At 48.3% G+C, this 22,492-nt stretch overlaps 1 protein-coding gene across 27 annotated transcripts in view; it reads left to right on the plus strand.

Moving 5' to 3' along the window:
- ARHGEF10 (Rho guanine nucleotide exchange factor 10) overlaps positions 1-22,492 on the plus strand; it is a 148,211-nt gene that overhangs the window by 39,917 nt on the left and 85,802 nt on the right. For 14 of the 27 annotated variants that reach the window (XR_012416996.1, XM_045397795.2, XM_045397797.2 and 11 more), the window contains 6 exons: positions 2,235-2,390; positions 3,345-3,632; positions 7,277-7,343; positions 8,318-8,394; positions 11,838-11,894; positions 19,445-19,608. Coding sequence is in view for 26 of the 27 variants with exons in the window: in XM_045397795.2 (XP_045253730.2) it covers positions 2,235-2,390; positions 3,345-3,632; positions 7,277-7,343; positions 8,318-8,394; positions 11,838-11,894; positions 19,445-19,608 (809 nt within the window). In the remaining variant the exon portion in view is untranslated. Of the gene's footprint in view, positions 1-2,234; positions 2,391-3,344; positions 3,633-5,128; positions 5,890-7,276; positions 7,344-8,317; positions 8,395-11,837; positions 11,895-19,444; positions 19,609-22,492 lie in introns of those variants that run through there. The other 13 variants (XM_045397796.2, XM_074000185.1, XM_074000188.1 and 10 more) reach the window with 5 other exon arrangements.

Below are 22,492 nucleotides of genomic sequence, written 5' to 3' on the forward strand. Positions count from 1 at the left end.
TCCCCAAACATGAATTCTATGGAAATGCCAGTTGCATTTGGAAAATATTCCAGAAAACAGTTTTTTTGTTTGTTTGTTTAACTTTTTACTTTGAAAGGTGTTCACCAGTTTATTTCAGTAAACTGACTACTTAATGATATGGCAAAAAACAAAAACGAAAACAAAAAACCTTCTGAAATAGAAATAGGTGTTGTTTGCAGTCACTTGGGAGATAGTGAGGACTGGTTTGAAAGTACATAGTTAATCAAGGCTCAAACTCTGGAAATTAGCGGTTCTGTCCGTCCCAGCTCTGCCCCCTCCTCGATTGTTTCACTCGGTTAGGCTTAAATTCAAAACTTTGAATTTAGAAAAGTCTTTGACCCTCTAGGAAGTGGGTGCGGCTTTGGTATCTGGGCAGAGCGGAGTTCACCATCCGGAAGGACAGCAACACACACTCTTATCAGGCGTGTGTTTTAAAAATAATACATTTTTGAATCCTTTTTCTTGATTCAGTTTCAGTATTTGTCATTCTCATCCTTTTAAAACTTGTGAGTGTTGGTTGAACTTGAAGCAGTTCCGGAAAGCTCTTGGGGCCCCCCAGGTGTCATGGTCAGCTGGGGGTCTCGTCCCCACTGTCCTCGCAGCAAAAGCTGGATCCAGTCACACTGTCACGGGCCTGGGCCCCTCTGTGTATTCATGGTGACCTAAAAAATCTGTTTCCTTCAAAAGGCGCTCTTAGAATATATGACTAGTTTAGGAGATTCAAAGGAAAATGAAACACCTCAAATTTAAAGGTTGTTTTTAGACCATTGGAGCTCCCCGGGAGGCCCGGCAGAGTGCGCCTGGAGACTGAGTGGAGTGGAAGTGGGTCGTGTGTCTGTGGGTTTCTCCCGAGCAGAGGTCCTCCTCAGCCCCCTCCAGAGCTGCCTGCAGCTGAGCTGGGCCAGCCTGCCTGGGTGCGTCTCCCTGGCCCACAGGGGAATGTCTGTGTTGGAGGGGCTTGGTTTGGGCTGACCCAGGCCCTGTCCCGAGGTGCTACCTGCTTCTATGGACTGCAGCACATGGCAGCAGGAGGTTTCCTCAGTAACGTGTGCTGGGAAGAAATCCTGGCCCTTGGGAAAGGCTGGAAGGGGCTGGGTTCCTCTTGCTTTTGGGTGTGTGAGGTGGTGTCGTCTCCTCTGGAAAAAGGAGAAGCACCTGTCTGCTCTGATGGTGATGCGTAGTCCCAGCACGCTGTCTCTGCAGATGGTGCACACGGCAGCCACCCTGCAGGCTGCACCACCAGCCATAACCCCAGCCCAAGGAGACCTGTGACTCACCTCCTGCAAAACATTTCTTATCAAGCACCTGCTTGGAACGGTTATTAACCATGCTCTTTAATAATTTTGGAAGTTTGTGTTTTAAGCTATGTATCGATGTTCATATTTGACACCGATTTTCTAACCATTAGAGATATTTAATTAAAAATTGTAAATAAAAGAGGCAAAATGAAAGTAAAAGGAGAAGAATTCTAGGGAGAGACATTGGGTGTCAGAAGTTATTTCTAAAAGTAAAATGGATGACACTGAATTCTCTTCAGAACCATCAGCCCAGCCAGGTGATGTTCATCTGCTGGGGGCATAAATTTAAAATGGAAAGGCTCTTTTCCCCCTTACTTTCTCTTGTTTTCTTTTCTTTTCTTTTTTTCTTTTTTTTCTTTCTTTTTTTTTTTTTGAGACAAAGTTTTGCTGTGTCACCCAGGCTGGAGTGCAGTGGCGCAATCTTGGCTCACTGCAACCTCCTCCTCTTGGGTTCACGAGATTCTCCTGCCCCAGCCTCCTGAGAAGCTGGGATTACAGGCGCTTGCCAACACGCCCAGCTAATTTGTGTATTTTTAGTAGAGATGGGCTTTCGCCATGTAGGCCAGGCTGGTATCAAACTCCTGACCTTGTGATCCTCCCACCTCGGCCTCCCAAAGTGCTGGGATTACAGGTGTGAGCTACCACGCCCCGCCTCTTGTTTTCTTTTCTAACTGTGAATTGTAGATCCTATTAAAAGAAAATAAAAACCAGTGACTCAGAATTCTAATGATACATATTTTGCCCCTTAAAAAGGCTAACTACAAGTACAGTACAGCATCGAGGAACTTAGTCAACGTCTCTGACTAGCATAGATCTATCTATCTGTCTATCTATCTATCTATCGATCTATCTATCTGTCTATCTATCTATCGATCTATCTAACCTCCTTGATCTGGTTTTGGTTTTTCTCTTTAGAAAATGAAATGAAATATGATACCAATAACAATGAAGAGGAAGAGGGAGAACAGTTTGATTTTGACAGTGGAGATGAAATCCCAGAAGCGGACAGACAGGCCCCCTCAGCCCCTGAGACAGGAGGTGCTGGAGCCAGTGAAGCCCCTGCACCCACAGGTGAGTTTCCAGGAGGGTCCCCAGGTGAACCCCCTGGCAGGTTCCCAGGCAGGTCCGCAGATCGCCAGCGTCAGGGTCACCTGTGCTCAGCCATCGGCTCTGTTGGGCTCGCCCATTTTCTCCCCATTCTTACTGCCCAATTGGAACATTGTAGGGAAGGGATGATTTCTAGGGGCCAGAGACTTACGATTTCTTCATGATATACCTGAAATGACTTAATTTAAGATTGGCTAAGTTTCTTCTCTTTGTACTATTTTCCATAATTTTCAGCCTTTTCACTCTACTTTTATATTTTGCAGAGAATAGATGTTGCTATTTCCCAATAAAAATGACCTCATCATTGTATCACTAGATTAAATGAAGTATTCAGAACGTGTGGGATGAAGTAGCTGTAGAGGTTTCTCTTTCTAAGTCTGGAGGTGGGTTGGGTGCTTTCATTCGCTGACCAGAAGGACTGCTCAGGGCAGGCTGCGGTGGGAGACCCTGCACAGTGTTTCTTCGTGCGTGGCACCCGCCTCTCGGCTCGCACGGTGTTTCTTCAGGTGCAGTGCCAGCCTCTCAGTTTGCACAGCGTTTCTTCTCTCGGTTGGCCAGTGTTTCTTTGGGCGCAGCACCCGCCTCTCAGCTTGCACGGTGTTTCTTTGTGCGTAGCACCGGACTGTTGGTGAGGGGAGTGGCTGCGCGCCTCCAGCAGCTTCTCCCTGACTTAGCTCATGGGATGAGACTCCTGTAGCGACCAGGCTGCGTCTGTCTCGCCTGTGCACAGAGGTGACGCTGGGTTCCCCATGTGCGAGTGCTCCCTCCGAGGCCCACCCAATGACCTGGGAACGTCCAGGGGTCCTGGCATGGCATGGAGGGTGGAACTCATACCTGCTTCCCGCCTGTACTCCAAGAGGGCACGCTTGCCATGCCCTTGGTGATGTATCTGCTGACAGGTCCTTTCTGCATCCCCAGGAGGTGAGGATGGAGCTGGAGCAGAAACCACGCCAGTGGTGGAGCCTGCTAAGCTGCTGCTCCCAGTGAAAGTCAACCCATATTCTGTCATCGACATCGCGCCATTCCAGGAGGACCAGCCGCCCGCCCCTGCGCCCAGCACTGAGGAGGAGAGTGTGGGTCTCCATGTGCCCTGCGGGTACTCAGTGCCTGTGCCCTGCGGCTATGCGGTGCCCTCCAACCTGCCCCTCCTGCTGCCCGCCTACTCCAGCCCAGTCATCATCCGCGCCACGTCCCTGGACGAAGAAGGTACTGCTGCCCTCCTCTCCACACCCCCAACGTGGCCTGTGGTTCCTTCCTCTCCACGCCCCCAACGTGGCCTGTGGTTCCGTAGAGTCTGGGCCTGACCTTCCGCCTCCTCTCCACGCCCTCGACGTGGCCTGTGGTTCTGTAGAGTCTGGGCCTGACCTTCCGCCTCCTCCTCTCCACGCCCCTGACGTGGCCTGTGGTTCCGTAGAGTTAGGGCCTGACCTTCCCCCCTCCTCCTCTCCACGCCCCTGACGTGGCCTGTGGTTCCCTCCTCTCCACGCCCCCGATGTGGCCTGTGGTTCCGTAGAGTCGGGGCCTGACCTCCCCCTGCCCCTGCCCAGGTCATTAGACGTTTGTTTATGGAGTTGGAAAGTGAGCCCCCCGTTCCTCTTCCTCAGTGACGGGAGCACCCCTGAGGGAAGGCCAGGGCGTATTGTTGGGAAAATTTTGAAACAACGTCTGGTCCCGAATGTGTTGCCTCCTCATGTCTGGGGTGCCTTGAACTTCACCCCGATTGCTGGTTCCCCCACCAGGTGCTCACGGGAGTGTGTGCAGCTTTTGGCCTATGTGACTCACTGTGCTAGATGACAGTTACCGTTATGTATGTCCCGTGTCGCCTGCTGGTCTAGAGACTCGGGCTCCCTGGGGTCAGAGCGTGTCTCCCTGTCTTCATTCCAGAGGATGGAGGGCAGTGGGGTGGAAGAATGGCCTCAGGGGCTCCCTGTCTCCCACCCATGCTTTTCCTTGCTGGGGAGATTCCGCAGGACCTTGGCAGAGTCCTCGGTGCAAGGTCAGAGCCACCTGGGGCAGCACAAAGGGCGCAGAGTCGGCCGCTGAGGACGGTGTTCCCGCAGCCAGGCCACGCTCCGAGCCAGGACTGTGGGTGCCTTCAGCGCCTCACTCACCTCCAGTCTCCGTGTCCTCAGTGCTGACAGCTCTGTTTTGAGTCTGCTTTCTCCTCCACTTAGTGAGAAGGAGCCACTGTGTGCTTTAGAAGGGGCTTGGTTGGTGGAGCCCGTTCTCTGCTGTCCTTACATGGCCCTGGCATGTGTAGCCGGGCGCCAGCTGTGTCTGCAGAGCCCCAGGTTTCCACTGGAAGGACAGCGTGTAGGCCACGGCTGCTCCGACTGCAGCCCAAGGGCTGGGGCCTCCTGCCGGCCCCGCTGTAGGCCCAGGCGCCAGGGCAAGGGTAAGCACATACCGTGCCTCCGTCTTCAGGAGTGACCCAGTCGAGGCGTCTCGGCCAAAGGTTTCCTTTTTTGCCCAGCTCTGTTTCTGTGCTGCCTTTCCCAGGAACGCATTGCAGGATCCCCAGGGTTCGTGGGTTGTGCCTCTAATGGAAGCCCACAGCCTGTATGCCTGAGACCCGATTCTTATTCCTGTAAAGGTTTCAGTGGAAGCAACCTTCCCTTTCCAGTTAATAACAGTTGAGAAAAAAAATCCTTAAAGAAAAATCTCGATTTTGGATTTTGGGAATTGCAGAGGTTTCAGGATAGACGGCCTCCCATGCGTTTCCCTGTTGAAGTCGGCCGGAGTCCTGGGAACTCACCACGGTCTGCATTATCCACGCTGCTGTTGTCCCTCTGTAACCACGGAGCATGAGAACCCCCCGGAAACGAGGGCATGCGGAGTGTGGCATTCTTGGCTGAAGGAAAATACGTTTATTTTAAAGTGATTTTCATATTTTAAAATATTATTTATTTTAAATAATTGCACACCATTTAAAGTAATTTGTTTTTTAAGTAACTCAGCATGAATTTAAAACAATTTGCTTATATTCGTTCTGTCAACCTAGAGCCAGTAATAATGCCTTGTTCTAATAAAGACTATGTAAGTCCCGGAGTAGAGGAGCGGATGGCTGTCCGGTTGCGTTTTGATCATTGAACGAGAGATGTGAACGCAGACCTCTTTCCTGAGAGGTGGAAAAGCGTGGATTTGGTGCCAGCCCGCCTCCCGCCACCCGGGGGGCACTGCTGGCTTTTCAGTTCCTTGCTCCAGAGCCTCCCTGGGGCCGGGCGGCCACCTGGCTCTGCAGGCTTCCCTGGGACGTACAGCCCAGCCAGGCTCCCTGGGTCCGCGGTGGGAGGTTGCAGAGCCCTGCCTGGAGCTCCCAGCTGGCCAAACCGGGATGGCCAGGTTCCTTACTTTTCCTGCTGACCGACACCAGCCCTGAAGACATCCGCAGACAGGTCCTGCTCCTGTTTACGCCTCTTGTGGCCAGAAGCCTCTGGGTGCGCTGCTGCTTGGAGCTGTTCAGGTGACTCCCTGGTGTGCATGTCTGCCTCCTTCTGACCTTGACAGACTCAGTTTGCAACTTAATTTCCTGGAAGGCGGAGGACAGAAGAGTTTCCAGGGGTGGATGCCTGAGAAGGCTAACGTGTGTGCCCTGGGGATGGGAGTCTGAGCTCCTGGACGCCCCGTTGGGGACACAGTTCTTGCCGTACAGTGAGATTGCTGCCGGGCAGCACGTCCTGCCTTTGTCCCTCTGCAGAACACTAGTGAAAGCTTTGTGGCTCTTTGCGTGTTTCTTTGAGGCAGTGTAGTAGCACAGGAAGGGCAGTTTTGGGAGTGGGCAGATTGGATTTCAGATCCTGCCTCTGCCCTGACACCTGCCCCTCAGGAAGGTGACCCGGAACACTGAACCAGCAGATGCCTGTGGGATTCTCAGCGCTCCCCACAGATCCACGCCCCCAGCCCTCCCAGCGTCCCATGTCTGTTGTTATTCAGCGTCCAGCTGTGTGGCGGCACCTGGTGTGACCAGGGGCCTGTTTTCATGGATGAGATCTCCAAGCAGGTTACATTGAGCTTAGCTCTCTCGGACTTTGAGCCAACTGCTGCTGTTTGAAAACGGTTGAGAACTGTTACTCACTCCAGAGATAAATTCCCTTTAGAAGGTGTTTCATGGACAGATGCTAGCGTGGGGATAAACAGCAGCCGCCGGGTGCTGCTGGCTCTCCTTCCTCACGTCATTCTTGGTGCCACGCGGCTGGGCAGTGGCAGATTCCTCAGGGGACCACACAGCCCGCACGCGGTGCAGCCATCACAGACTCTGGCTGGCTCCTGCCCAAGAGCCCTCCGAGGTGGGAGGGGCTGCTCCTTCTGCACTGGTGTCTCAGGCTGTTCTTTGATCGTCTAAGTTCGTGCCCCGCCTGCGTGGAATGTGTGGGAAGCCCGCACTGTGGCTTTGCTCACGGCTCACTGTTCACCCTGGAGAGCCACAGACGGGCAGGAAGGAATCGCCAGTCAGGTCTCACCGTGCGTGTGTTTGTGGGTGGAGGGATGTGAGTGTGTGTGAGTGAAAGTTGGTGTCACATGTCACAAGCGTAACTACTCCTCTCTTGAACATCTTTTGAGTGTGCCAGGTGGATGCCCCTTCAGGCCAGTCACAATCATGGCTCCTGTGGACATGTGGAATGGGAGAGAACATCCCGTTTCTTCCTAGCTCTAGCCTGATGCATCTGGGTGCCGGTGCAGTTTATCTAAGAGCTAAAATATTTTAAATTTATTAGTTAATCATCGTTATGCTAAGATAAGCCTCCCATTGATAAGAAGGGAAAGCGTGAAATCATTTTCAAGGGTAAAAACACCAACTTCGTAAGCATTTCTGTGGCACGTAAAGCAGCATCACTGATTTTCTCTCCCAGCAGAAACACCGGAAGTCATGGAAGATCGCCAGCCCAATTCTCTGAGTTCCGAGGAGCCTCCAAACAGGTACCTGCCTCCATCTTCCCGCACCTGCTGAATTCCCGCCTTTTTCCTGAGGATCTGGACGTGGGGATCCTGGTGCGCATCCCTGCCCGCCATCCTCAGCTCTGCGCGGCAGGGGCTGCCCCAGCCCCATCTCCTGCCTCAGGTCCCTCCCAGGTGAGTGTTCCCTGGAAATGTAGGGTCAGGACCCCCAGCACCCACGGGGCCATCACCCTAGGACACACCTCTGGGTGCTCACCCTGCTTCCGGTCTCTGCCTTCCCAGCAGTGTCTCCGCGCTGCCACTGGGCTCATCCTTGCACCACTCCCCATGGGACGCGGTGTCCAGAGGCCTGATCCCTGCTGCGTTTCGTCGTCAGCAGTGGTGCCTCTCCTGGGGCGACGCTCGGTGTGTGTGTCGAGTCTGACCTCACCATCCTTCCGGGCAGAGCATTCCCGCAGCTTCCCATTGCCAAGGGCGACATCCCAGTCCCTGTGAGTGCAGGACTCTGGTGGCCCATGTGACCACCCGCTGTGGGCGGAGTACCACAGTTTATGCCGAGTGGCCTTGCATCTCTTTCTCCCACCGACCTGCCCCTGGACATGGAGACGGCCCGTTGCGTTGCCCACTGGCATCTCTACCACCCAGCGTCGTGAGAAGGGCCTAAGAGGCCCTCAAAGGGGTGGCTGAAAAACCAGAAGACAGTTCAGGCCTTCTAGGGCAAGGACTGTATTGCTGCTGTATTGCCCTCGCCCCGTGTTCTGTGCTGTGCGTAGGTGGAACATCTGGAATACTTATTTACAGAGTTATGAGTGAAAACTTGAACTTGGGATGCCCTATAATATTAGCTTGGAAAATATGTGATTCCCTATATAGTAATAGTACTACATATACATATATATATGTATACACACACGCACACACTCTGCAGGGCAGTTGGCAGCCATGTGACTGGGCTGTGCCTGAATATTCTGACTTTATGGTTTGTTTTCTTTAAGTGAAGATCAAGTCAGTCGAGAGGACAGCGCCCTGGCTCGCTGGGCCGCAGACCCGGCCAACACAGCCTGGATGGAGAGTAAGTCCCCAGCCGCCCACAGCCAGAATCCTCACCACGCTCCACAGACGCCACTGCGGCGGGGCCGGGTCCCTGAGTCTCAGGTCCCATCAGATCTAAAACACTAACAAGATATTTATTTACTGAAAATAGTAACACGGGCTGACTATGCAGAAAGTTCCCGGGTTCCCTGAAGTTGTCACTTCCCGCGAGGCCACCCCAGCTCTCCACGTCCACACCCTCGCTCTTCCTGGTCGTTCCTTTCTAGCACAGGCTTTGTTATTGTGGTAACAGTGAGGTGTGTGGGGAACTGAAACTCTGACCTGCAGCTGCGGTCGGCCGCCACCCAGACGCTTACCCTGTGCTGGGCAGTGATTCCCAGGGAGATGCGGTGAGGTCGGCCACCACCCAGACGCTTACCCTGCGCGTGGCAGTGATTCCCAGGGAGATGTGGTGCGGTCGGCCGCCACCCAGACGCTTAACCCTGCGCGTGGCAGTGATTCCCAGGGAGATGCGGTGTCTGGCACCCGCTTTGAAGAGGGGGCGGGGGAGCCTCCCTTTTTTTTTTTTCCATATACACACTTTATTTTACATAACTTGGTGTTTTATCAAATCATATAAATTTAAATGGGAATTCCCGAGTAAATCTTTTGTTAATTTACCTTTGGCAGAAACAGCAGATTCCAAACAACAGATTCTCATTTATTTGTAACTTAAAGTTCTGTAGCGTATTTTTCCAAAACAATAGCCTGAAGCAAATGTGCTTGAAAAGCTAACTGGTAATGATCTGATTAATATCATAGCTTATTTAAGAGAACTATTACTTAAAGGACAGACTAGACATGTATTTTGAGAAAAACACAATTTTTGGTCATGTGAATGATTCATGTGCAGATTTCAAAAACAGGAAACGTCCAGAAGTGCATCATTTTATTTACAATCTCACCCTTGAAATGGTAGCAATCTGCAGTGCAAACAGTAGAGCAAAGAATTCCAAACTCTACTTTTATGTATGTTTAAACCTGTAGGATTATGTACCGTCTGTGTGTGGATTAAAGCAAGTGCACTTCCAACATACGACTCAAGCTTCTGTACAATTAAGAGCAAACCCAAAGGCATTCTTTCTCCCTTTAGGTTGGCTGAGCCAGCCCACCTCCAAGTGGCCAGATCTGCAGTCCCACCTGCGGCTTCAAAGGCTGAAAGATTTTTAGCTAGATTTACTTGTTTTTTTAATTTTTAAAGGAAAAGTAAAGATTACTTTCCTGATTATGCCTCTCATTATCCACTGGCTCACTAATTTCTTTTTTTTTTTGTTTTTTTTTTTTTTGAGACGGAGTCTCACTCTGTTGCCCAGGCTGGAGTGCAGTGGCACGATCTCGGCTCACTGCAAGCTCCGCCTCCCGGGTTCATGCCATTCTCCTGCCTCAGCCTCCCGAGTAGCTGGGACTACAGGCGCCCGCCACCTCGCCCGGCTAATTTTTTTGTATTTTTTTTTAGTAGTGATGGGGTTTCACCGTGTTAGCCAGGATGGTCTCGATCTCCTGACCTCGTGATCCACCCGTCTCGGCCTCCCAAAGTGCTGGGATTACAGGCTTGAGCCACCGCGCCCGGCCTGGCTCACTAATTTCTATGTAACTGTTTTATATGATCAGCTTACAAGGTAGAACCATCTTAGTTATCTCCTGATTATTAAACTGTCTCCTGGAAGTTTTCATTCTGGTTTTAATTATGACTTTGTTAAAACAAAGATCTTAGTGTAATTAGATGATTCCACTAGGTCGCTGTTAAAGTAGGATCATTACAAGATTAAATTATTGTCTTGGCTGTTTGCTAACAGTTTTATTTTCGAAGTAAAATTTGTCTGATTTTTTTCTCATTACTCATTTTTATTGTCCAGATGACAGTGAATTAGAAAAACTATATTTGGAAATATGATCTCTAAACTAGCAGTCCCTGAACATTATCTAAGAGGAGTAGAAATCTTTACTGTGGTTGCAGATAGTAATTAAAAGAAAGAGCTATTAAAAGAAAGAGCATCTGTAATACTGGAGCTTGACAACAGCAGCAGATAAGGAATTTTCCTGAATGTTTATTTCCCGCTAACGTGGGGACAGGAGCGGTGGCTGGATGTCAAGGGAGAGTTTGGGTTTGTTCTCATTTTCTTTCTTATGTGACTTAGGAAGCGTTTGCCTGTATGTTTTCGACACAGTCATACGTCGTAGTTTGGACGTTCTCTTGCAGGGAGAGCACCGGTAGTCAATGAGTGGAACCTCGATTTAAAGGTCTTTTTATGAAACGGATTTTCATGTGAAGTGTGTAACTCTTACAGATACTTGAGTAAACCTCAGGCTCATTGTCGGTGTCCTTTGTGGTCGTCTCGTACAGCGTGGTTTTGCTTCTAGAACTTCCCTTCTTTTTTTTTTTTTTTTTTTTTTTTTGAGACGGAGTCTGGCTCTGTCACCCAGGCTGGAGTGCAGTGGTGCGATCTCGGCTCACTGCAAGCTCCGCCTCCCGGGTTTACGCCATTCTCCTGCCTCAGCCTCCCGAGTAGCTGGGACTACAGGCGCCCGCCACCTCGCCCGGCTAGTTTTTTGTATTTTTTAGTAGAGACGGGGTTTCACCGTGTTAGCCAGGATGGTCTCGATCTCCTGACCTCGTGATCTGCCCGTCTCGGCCTCCCAAAGTGCTGGGATTACAGGCTCGAGCCTGTAAATTTTATGGGTAACTGCTAAGAAAATAGGAATAGATTGTTTAACTTTGAAACCAGTAGAGCAAAACCCAATCTGGTAAAAGCAAAAAAAGAAGCGCCCGGCCCCCTTCTTTTTTATGAAACGGTTTCACTTTCACAGAACCCCAGTGTTGCATATGATACAGATGGAGAAACACTGTCCTATATATTTAGCATTTTGATACTTGCTACTACTTTTTACCTTCAGTGGCACAAAATCATGGTGTCGTTGGTTTGTTTGGATGGTTTTCCGGTTTATCCAGCACTGAGGGGCTCTTTCCTTGTTTCTGGAATTCCATGCACCAATGTTGTATTTTTTTGTGCATCAGAACATTAACTTCATAAGCTTGAAATGCTTGTAAGAGAGCCACATAGAAATGTGTAATTGAACACACAATCATAGAATAAGATTGGCCTGGAAACCATAAATCTCCTTCCTAGTGACATTTTACAGCTGGTCCGTTTAAACAGACATCCTTCATTCCCAACAAATTATTCTGCCCTAAAAATAATGCTTATGCTTTGGTAAGGTGCTGTTAGCTACCTTACAGTCCTCGCTGTCTACTGGTTAGGACAAAGAACAAATAAGTAAAAAATAAATTAACAAAAACACTACCCTTATAAGCCAACTTTTTGAATAATCATGACATCGTCAGCGACTGTGGCCTGTAGAATTTTAAATTGCACGAGTTTTATGCTGGTCACTGTTTAAAGTGTTTCTCCCTGTTTATTCCAGATCCAGAAGAAGCAATTTATGATGACGTTCCAAGGGAAAACTCAGACTCTGAACCAGGTTTGATTTTGTCTGGAATTGATTTGAGGAGATTCCACTCAGCAGCCTTTCCCTCTGGATGCAAAAGTTGACTGTGTAGTGGACAGCCCAGACATTTTCTGTATTCATGTTTTGTATGTTGCTTCTAGAACGGCTTATTGATGTGTGGTGGAATGTTGGTGTTTGTGCACATTTGTGTGTCTGCTTATAACACTTGAAATAGGGCAGTTTAATCTTACTTATTCCAAGCAAGCAGAGGAGTTAAAGGTACGGAAAATGTCAGCAAAGAGGTAGGAAACACTGAGGCTGAGAAGCAGCAGCGTATGTCGAATAAATGACATCAATGAGAAAATAGAATCAGGCCAAGATAGTATTCAAAGAAATAACTAAGAATTCTGTACAATTAAAGAAAAACATAAATTCTCAGATTTTAGAAATACAGATTCAAAGCAAGATGAATGACACGTTGATCCATAGCTAGGCCAGTACAATGGAGACCGCAGAGCACCAAGCCCAGGGTGAATCTCCTCAGAGCTACTAGAGAGAAAACATGGCTCCCTACAAAGGAACCGCCATTCGACTTACCCACAGGCTGGGGGTAGGTTCTCAATGCAAAGAAGGAAGTGGCCCTTTTAGCCTGAGTGGCCACATCCAGCAAAGTACTGTCCTTTAAAAAGGGAGATGGGCCGCATGAGGCAGAGCCGGGGGACCTGCTGCCCGTGGAATCTACGGAAATAGTTAATGATGCGCTCGCTGCAGGGAAGAGCACACTGAACTGCGAAGGAGGTGACGGGAGGCAGAAGGGAGTGGGGAGCCCAGGAGGTGTCGGGTGTGTGGAAAGTCCACACCAGCGCCGCTCAAGACAGCCCTGACAGTGCTGATTGAGTTTAAGATGGAGCTGGAACCCTAGCCAGTGCCAACTGAAGGGCAGGGTGACAGTTCATGCCATGTGTTCTGAAGTCAGCATTTTTTACTGATTTTTTTTTCTTTTTTTTTTTTGCTATGATTGGTCAAGTTTGCATTTTATGGGTAACTGCTAAGAAAATAGGAATAGATTGTTTAACTTTGAAACCAGTAGAGCAAAACCCAGTCTGGTAAAAGCAAGAAAATATAAAAGAAGAAAGCTTTGCAAATCATATGAGAAAAGACTGCAAAATAAGTACAAACATTGGTATGCATAGCAAAGTGGATCCTATTGCCAGTAAAAGAAATCCTCAGATTGGATAAAATAGCAAAGCTAGCCATAAATGCTTATGAGAGATACATAAGGGTACAGAAGATTTGTAAGTAAGTGGATGGAAAAAGAAATATAATGCAAATTCTAACCGAAGTATTGCCAGTATCACTATAATAATACACTAAACGTTAAGCCATAAAGCAAGGAATAATTCATGAGGAGGATATGTAACAGTTCTAAACTCATATGCACCTAACAGCATAGCCTTAAGATATATAAGCAAACTATAACAAGGCTTAATCAGAAATATGTAAATACACTATTGGGGTGAGAGATTTTAAGAAAACTCTCTCTGCTATTGACAGATCCTGGACATAAAATCAGTAAACCGGCCAGTCACAGTCGCTCACGCCTGTCATCCCAACACTTTGGGAGGCCAAGGTGGGTGGATCACTTGAGGTCGGGAGTTCAAGACCAGCTTGGCCAACATGGTGAAACCCCGTCTCTACTAAAAATACAAAAATTAGCCGGGCGTTGTGGCGGGCGCCTGTAATCCCAGCTACTTGGGAGGCTGAGGCAGGAGAATTGCTTGAACCCGGGAGGCAGAGGCTGCAGTGAGCCAAGATTGTGCCATTGCACCCCAGCCTGGGAAACGAGTGAAAACTGTCTCAAAAAAAAAAAAAAAAATCAGTAAACCATAAAAGACTAGAACAGCAACATAGTATGATTGATTTGAAGGTCATATACAGATCCTTGAAGCAAGTAGTTCCAGAATATGTATTTTTTTAAACACATGGAATTTTAAAAAAATTATATAGTATGCCTCAAAACAAATATTAACAAATGCCAAAGAATGGGTGTTCAGACCTTATTTCCTGATAACAGTTGAGTAAAATCGGTAAAAAAAATTCAACACAAACATTTAGAAATTAAAAATAACATATTACTCTGTAACTCATGGTCAAAGATAAACACAAAATAGAAACTAGAAAATATATTGACTTGAATGATAATAAAAACATTACATAAACTATATGGTATAGATTTCAAAGTCTAAGGAATTATAGACATAATGGCATGTGTTAATAAAACAGGCTGGGCACGGTGGCTCACACCTGTAATCCCAGCACTTTGGGAGGCTGAGGTGGGTGGATCACAAGGTCAGGAGTTCAAGACCAACCTGGCCAAGACGGTGAAACCCCATCTCTACTAAAAGTGCAAAAATTAGCCGGGCATGGTGGCGGGCACCTATAGTCCCAGCTACTCAGGAGGCTGAGGCAGAGAATTGCTTGAACCCGGGAGGTGCAGTGAGCCAAGATTGCGCCACTACACTCCAGCCTGGGCAACAGAGTGAGACTCCGTCTCAAAAAAAAAAAAAAAAAAAAGAAAAAGAAAAAAGAAAACAAAACAGAGAACAGTGAACTGAGCATCCAGCCAACTATGTGAAAGAGCAGCAGAGCTGAGGGAAGTGACAGGAAAAAAATAATGGGCAAGGCAAAAATGATGAAATAAAAAACCAGGAAGCAACATAAAGTATTAACAAAGCCAAAGGTTGGTTCTTTAAAAATAATACAAAAATAGACAAGCCTCTGGTTACATTAGGATGAGAGAGAGAAAGCGAGGAGAGGGATGGAAGAAGGAAAGAAGGAAGGAAGCAAGAAGTTGATCAAGAGGATGTAACTGCAGTAGAAATTTGTAAAAACCATAAGAGGATGCTATAAATAACTTTTTTTTTTTTTTTTTTTTTTGAGACGGAGTCTTGCTCTGTCGCCCAGGCTAGAGTGCAGTGGCCGGATCTCAGCTCACTGCAAGCTCCGCCTCCTGGGTTCAGGCCATTCTCCTGCCTCAGCCTCCCGAGTAGCTGGGACTACAGGCGCCAGCCACCTCGCCCGGCTACTTTTTTTGTATTTTTTTAGTAGAGACGGGATTTCACCGTGTTAGCCAGGATGGTCTTGATCTCCCGACCTCGTGATCTGCCCGTCTCGGCCTCCCAAAGTGCTGGGATTACAGGCTTGAGCCACCGCGCCCGGCCTATAAATAACTTTTTATCAAAAATTTAGATTAAATTAAAAATTGCCTTGAAGAATCAAATATACCCAAAATAAAAACCATGACTAAACCTATAGTGATCCAAGATATTGAATGATTTGCTTACTACTGTGCAGAGCAGCCCACCAGGCTCAGATGTTTTTATGCTGGGGTTTACTGAGCCTTCAGGGAGCAGACAAACCCCTCTGTCACAGGCACTGTTCCAGTGAATAGCAGAAGCAAGGATGCGGTGTAAATTAGTTTATAATGTTAGGATAAGCTTGTAAACGCCCCTCACCCACAAGGGTTGATGCTACATTTCCTTCCTGAAATGTCAGGAAATTCAATCCAGCATGACCCTGACAAATAAGCAAGAGCCCATCTTGACCTCTTACATTCATGGCAGCAGCTCAGGATCCTTTGGGAAGTTCTTGTAACACGATTTCCCCAGATTAATGGACATAAACCTGTATGCTCCTCTCAGCATGTGTTTAAAAAGCACTTGCAGAGATTCAGTGGCCGTCCAACATTAAAAACTCCTAATAGAAGGAAACTCACTTAGCTGAATTAAGGACGTGTTGGTAAAATCTACTGCAAACGTAATGAGGAGGAGCCCAAGGCATTTATTAATTTATTCATTCCCCAAATACGTTTTGGGCAGTTCCATACCCAGTACTAGATGGAGGTGTGCCTGCCGTCCTGGAGACAGAGTGGTTTCATCCTGTCGATCAGGAAAACTCCTAGGTGCTTGCAGGTAAGTGTGCCCATAGGAAGTTACTTAAATAGATGCCACAAATAAAGTGAGGACCAAAGGCTAGTTGCTGTAAAAACAAGTTTGAAATGCATTTTGGGGTAATTTGTCCGGCTGTGTTGGGCGTTCCTCGCAGAAGGCGTGGTCTGGTGACTCAGAACCCAGCACACTGTGGAAGTCCAGCCGTCGGCCTTCTGCCATGTGGCGAGGCCCAGTGTGTCCCCTTTGTAAGGACAGCACAAGCAGGAGTTAACAGACAGGCCATCCGTAGCGGTGGTGGGGCAGGGAGCCAGTTTCCGAGAGAAGCTCACGCCGCCGCAGGAGGGTCCTGTGGGATGCTCTGTGCAGAGCCGTCCTGAGGAGCGGGAGACTGGAAAGCCTGGTGGCTGCTGGAGGGCACCGTGCAGAAGTATCCAGTAAACCACTCACAGCACAGCAGCAGAAAAATGAAGAAATTATATGTGTGTATATTTATAAGAACTCAGAAGCCATGGTGAGCAAAAAGCAAGAGGAGAAAGTGACAGTGTGCTGGCATCAACCCGTGGGGTGGTGCACCCGCATTTCCTCATGGCATTGAGAGGAGCCCGTGGGGTAGTGCACCTGCATTTCCTCATGGCATTGAGAGGCGCCCGCGGGGTGGTGCACCCGCATTTCCTCGTTGCGTTGAGAGGCGCCCATGGGGTAGTGCACTCGAATTTCCTCGTTGCGTTGAGAGGCGCCCCTGAGGTGGTGCACCCACATTTCCTCGTTGCGTTGAGAGGCGCCCATGGGGTAGTGCACTCGAATTTCCTCGTTGCGTTGAGAGGCGCCCCTGAGGTGGTGCACCCGCATTTCCTCGTTGCGTTGAGAGGAGCCTGTGGGGTAGTGCACCCGCATTTCCTCACTCATTTAGAGTTCAGGGCTCTCAAAACACAAGGAGCAAGTGGGAGATGTTATGGAGGCCACACAGAGCCACTTTTCTTATGTTTTTTTTTTTTTTTTTTTTTTTTATTGTGTCAGGGTATACGTAAATATTCGTTTCAGCTAGTTCCTTGTGTACAGTTGAGTGGCATTAGGTACGCTCACTGTGCAGCCAACACCTCCGTAGGGTCACTTTTTAAATACGCAGGGCTAAGGGCGGACAAGATTGTCATCACGGAAAATAAGTCAATGGCACTGCCCTAGTCACAGGCTCGGTCAGAAAACACACGTCAGGGTGACTGGATTTAACGTCCAGTTTTAGAACTACAAATCTGCAAGCCCAGGCATTCAAGAGGACATAAGTAATTCACTGAATTGAGGGTTAGCAAGACCCTTCAAAGTCCTTGGAAGTTCCACGTATGCTGGAGGCCAGAGCAGCAATTGCGTTTCTAAAACGCAATTGAAAATGGGTGGTTGAAAACCACCCATTTTTCATGCCTCTGAATAGCCTGAGTTGTAATAGAGCTAAGGTAACAGCGTCTGAACTTGCCTGATCCTGTGGCCAGGTCCCAGGAGCCCTGACAAGGCACTGAGAGAACTAGATTGATTGATTAGACTCTTGCCAGCTGCTGTGCTGAATACAGAAAATGCAGCTCCAGCTCTCAAAGGGTCGAAAACCTAATTGAGGTGAAAAAGATAACATGTCTAAAAACCATGTCTGTGTGGACTTGTTTTATGTAGACCAGAAAAGTTGGGAGTCCAGAGATGGATGCAAGGAAATGGGGGATGGAGGTTCCTTAGAACCTCTGGAGGGAGAGTGTAGACACACACCGGGGTGTGTAGTGGGTGGAGGTTCTCAGACAGGCTGCAGGGAGAGTGTAGACACACACCGGGGCATGCAGGGGATGGAGGTTCTAAGACAGGCTGGAGGGACAGTCCAGATACACACTGGGGTGTGTAGGGGATAGAGGTTCTAAGACAGGCTGGAGGGAGAGTTCAGACATACACCAGGGTGTGTAGGGGATGGAGGTTCTAAGACAGGCTGGAGGGAGAGTGCAGACACACACCGGGGTGTGTAGGGGGTGGAGATTCTAAGGCAGGCTGGAGGGAGAGTGCAGACACACACCGGGGTGTGTAGGGGGTGGAGGTTCTAAGACAGGCTGGAGGGAGAGTGCAGACACACACCGGGGTGTGTAGGGGGTGGAGATGCTAAGGCAGGCTGGAGGGAGAGTGCAGACACACACCGGGGTGTGTAGGGGGTGGAGGTTCTAAGACAGGCTGGAGGGAGAGTGCAGACACACACCGGGGTGTGTAGGGGGTGGAGATTCTAAGGCAGGCTGGAGGGAGAGTGCAGACACACACCGGGGTGTGTAGGGGGTGGAGGTTCTAAGACAGGCTGGAGGGAGAGTGCAGACACACACCGGGGTGTGTAGGGGGTGGAGATTCTAAGGCAGGCTGGAGGGTGAGTGCAGACACACACCGGGGCATGTAGGGGTGCCCTTTCTGAGTCCCCTAGTCCATGGTAGAGGCTGCAGCCCCTCCACTCTTGGGCATGTGGGTGGGCTCTCAGGGTGACTCTTGGCTCTTGGGCACGTGAGTGAGCTCTCAGGATGACACTTGGCCCCAAATTTCAGGCAGTTGTGTAAGGACTTGACCTGTTCATCTGCTAAGCTGAGTTGCTGAGGCTGCCGGGTGCCCGGGTGGTGATCATTGCCTGTGGCACACAGAACACACTGCAGCTTCTGCAAAGTGAGCTCATTTCACACATTTTATGGCTTTGCTAGAACTTTTAGTCAGACATTTGGAGGACCTGTTTTGTAGTCAGTGGAGAAATATTACAAGGATAGGGTAATTTCAAATATCTAGGGATTATAAGTGACAAGTTCATGTCTAATTTTGCATTTCCAATGAAAGCACGTGTTGGTTTTGAATGTTACTTATGTGCTAAGATGTATATATTCCTCAGTGCTTAATTACTAAGGATCTTTAAGGCCAAGTTTTGTTATAGTGAATGATTGTGGGTGTATAAAGAATAAATTTAATATTATTAAGGCATGGAGATTATTCTTAAGAGGTTATTTATGTCTAAGAAACCAGGTAAAATAAAGAAACATTTATGCTTGTGTGACTGATAAAAGATTTAGAGAGACTCTAATATTCTGGTATTTTGAAGAATGTCATTTTCATTCTCTAAAAGTCTTGTTAGCATCACAGCATTGAAAATTTAAAAATCTGTGTGTATTTTCTTGCTAGTGCCGGTACTTGAATATCTGTATCATCCACCTATCCCTAGTTCTATAATCCACCATCCATCTACCTGCCTATCATCTGTCCACCAATTCTCTCTCTAATTTTCAAAACATCCTGTAAGTTTACGTAAAGGAAGATTTTTCTTCGTGGGAAGTTCTCTAAGGCTGACAAGTTATCTGACAGGACCGTGGTGGATGCCCGTAGTCAGGTGGTCCTCAGGGTACAGATGGGGCAGGGGCACTTGTGAGAAACGCCTGAAGCGCTTTTCCCTGGCGCGGCCCGGGTGGTGGAGGCTCTGCACAGTAGCTTCCGTGGAGCCCGCCCGGGGCTCTGCAGGGTCCTCAGCATGATTCAGATTTGCCTCCACCCCCAGCTCTAGATGACTCGGTAAAACCACAAACAGGCACAAAACAGCCCACGTGGAATTCTAAAGTTTTAATTTCCTTTTGGAATTTATGCACTCAGATGAAATGATTTATGATGATGTTGAGAATGGAGATGAAGGCGGAAACAGCTCTTTGGAATACGGATGGAGTTCGAGCGAATTTGAAAGTTACGAAGAGCAGAGTGACTCGGAGTGCAAGAATGGGATTCCCAGGTCCTTCCTGCGCAGCAACCACAAAAAGCAAGTATGTGTTCCGGGCACGTGTGAGGGACAGTGCTCTCGTGTTGACACGGGCAGGGGGCTGTGAATATACGATTGTGAGCCGCCTGGTACTTCTTAGTGATTTGTTAAGATGCTGATAAGCCGTTTGGGGAAAGCGTAAGATGTTGGCAAAGGAGAAGACATCTCTCGTTTCATATAATTAAGTATCGTCATGGAAGGATTGAGAAATTAAACTTCTGTAAACCACTTAGAAGGTCTTAAATGAGCTCACCGCCTGGAATAAGAAAGTAGTTATTCTCTGAATTGCTTGTGTTTTAATGTATTATGTGCTTCGCACGTAGCACCGTTTGCAGAACACTGAGTAGATGGGATCGGGGTTCCCTGAGACACAGCACATCTGCACTTTACCTTAAGCCAGGTTTTGAACTTTAACATGTTCAGCATGAACAGGAAGAGGTAAAAATAGATGTTAAGGGACAAAAGCTTCTAAACTGCCCTGTGACAATCCTTTCTTTCTTTTTTCTTTTCTTTTCTTTTTTTTTTTTTGAGATGGATTCTCACTCTGTCTCCCAGGCTGGAGTGCAATGGCATGATCTCAGTTCACTACAATCTCCGCCTCCCAGGTTCAAGCCATTCTCCTGCCTCAGCCTCCCAAGTAGCTGGGATTACAGGTGCCCGCCACAACACCTAGCTAATTTTTGTATTTTTAGTAGAGATGGGGTTTCCCCATGTTGGCCAGGCTAGTCTCGAACCCCTGACCTCAGGTGATCTGCCCATCTCAGCCTCCCACAGTGCTGGGATTACAGGTGTAAACTGCTGTGCCCAGCCTGGGAATTTCTTTCTTACAGGGAATTTTTATTTTTGTGTGTGTGTGGAAAAGTCTTGAGATTAGGGTGCGAGGTGGGACGTCAGAGCTGTAAGGCGTGAATTCTGGAATTGGGTGATTGTGAGCCATGGAACCTGGAAACCGTTCAGCTGAGACACATTCCAGGTCTCAGTGGTGCCGGGCCGTGCCACAGGGTTTTTATTGTTAGAGTATTTTTTTTGACTATTTGTAAAAGGATAGATTTGTGCTCATCTGCAGTGAAGTCCATGTACTTTCCGTGTGAGGCTGAGATGCAGGCCACACACAGTCCTCGTCTGAGGCCAGCAAGTCCTGTGTTACTGATACAGATGGTGACCCGATGCCCGCCATAGTGACAGTTGGTGATAACCGGTTTTATCCTGCCCGTCCCCTAGTAGCCCCCAGTAAGCGGAGATTTCACTCCTGGACGTAGCTGCCACATCCCTGTGGTTTACAAGTGATTATGGGTTGCCTACAATTCTCATATTCTGTGAACCTGCTTCATGAAACTCAAGGAAAATCTACCAGATCATGGCGGTCAGCTCACCTACCCAGTTTCATTCACAAGTTCTTCCAGGAATTCAATCTTTTCTGTCACCATCATTATTACAATAGCGATTTAAACAACCAATGAAGCTGCAATTGTAATTTTTCTGTTTATTTGTTTGTTTGGTTTTTTCTTTGAAACGGAGTCTCGCCTGCGCCCAGGCTAGAGTGCAATGGCATGATCTCAGGTCCCCTCCCGGGTTCAAGCGATTCTCCTGCCTCAGCCTCTCAAGTAGCTGGGATTACAGGCAGCTGCTATCACCAGCTAATTTTTGTATTTTTAGTAGTGAAAGGGTTTCACCATGTTGGCCAGGCTGGTCTCGAACTCCTGACCTCGTGATCTGCCTGCCTCAGCCTCCCAAAGTGCTGGGATTACAGGCGTGAGCCACTGCACCCAGCCTGCAGTTGTAGTTTTTAACAGAGCTGATAACTAAGATGATATTTAGCTTGCTGTAGCTGAGTCAGACACGATTTAAACTGAGATTTAAGAAGAGTGCTGGACTCTGATGTCACAGATGGAGGCTCGGTGGGTGCCTCGGAGCGTGGGTTACATGCTGTTTGGTTTCGCCTTCGTGGTGGGCTGTGGACAGAGGGGCCAGGCCACTGAGGAGCCCAGAGGCATTAGTAGTCACTCCTTAATAATAACTCAGGAGACCCTGCCCTTGCCTTGGGGCAGACCCACATCCCAGAGGAGCCCTTGACTGCCCAGGCAGTGCCAGTGGTTCAGTAGCCCTCCCTGCTGGGAGAAGGAGCTGGGGAAAGCCAGCACACAGTGGGTTTGTGGTGCAGAATTACAACCTGGGAGTGCCGGGCTCTGCATTTCCAGCGTCTCCTGTACCTCCATGTTGCCAGGACAGTGGCCTGGACTGGGGAATACTGTGTGGGGTGCAGACAGGGCGCCTCTGGGTTAGGCCTGACCAGGATGGAAGTGCTGCAGGCAGCACCAAGTTTTCTGGTTTAAATGGTCACATTTTAAAAACGACCAAAATAAAACTAGATATTGTTCAAAAGTCATCTCAAAAAATCTCGAATTTTATTAAAGTGTCCGTGACATGAGAAATGCCCCCAGAGGAGCAGTGGGGCCTCAGCCACGTGCATCTGAAGTGTCTGTGACCACACGGACAAGGATCCAGGGGGTCCCCAGTCAGTCAGAGAGAAAGTGACCTCAGGTTGGAGACTGTTGAAAATCCATGCTGCCATCCCCAAAATGTCACCTTCAGTACAGTTTAAATACAAGTATCTTTTGCTTGGATGCTGACATAGAAATAATTTTCTGTATTTTTGTATATTGGATAATGTTCATTCCACCAAAATGTAAATGAACGATTTTACAGATATTTTGTGTGCGTGCGTTTGCTCCCGTCTAGCACGGAGAAGACTGTAGCCTGGCGTCTGGATAGTGTCTGTGTTTTGATGCCATGTTTAACTCCTTTCTGCGTTTATCTCTCTCTCTTTTTTTTTTTTTTTTTTTGAGACAGGGTCTTACTCTGTCGCCCAGGCTGGAGTGCAGTGGCAC

The sequence above is a fragment of the Macaca fascicularis genome, chromosome 8 (assembly GCF_037993035.2).
Source record: "Macaca fascicularis isolate 582-1 chromosome 8, T2T-MFA8v1.1".
Lineage (NCBI taxonomy): Eukaryota > Metazoa > Chordata > Mammalia > Primates > Cercopithecidae > Macaca > Macaca fascicularis.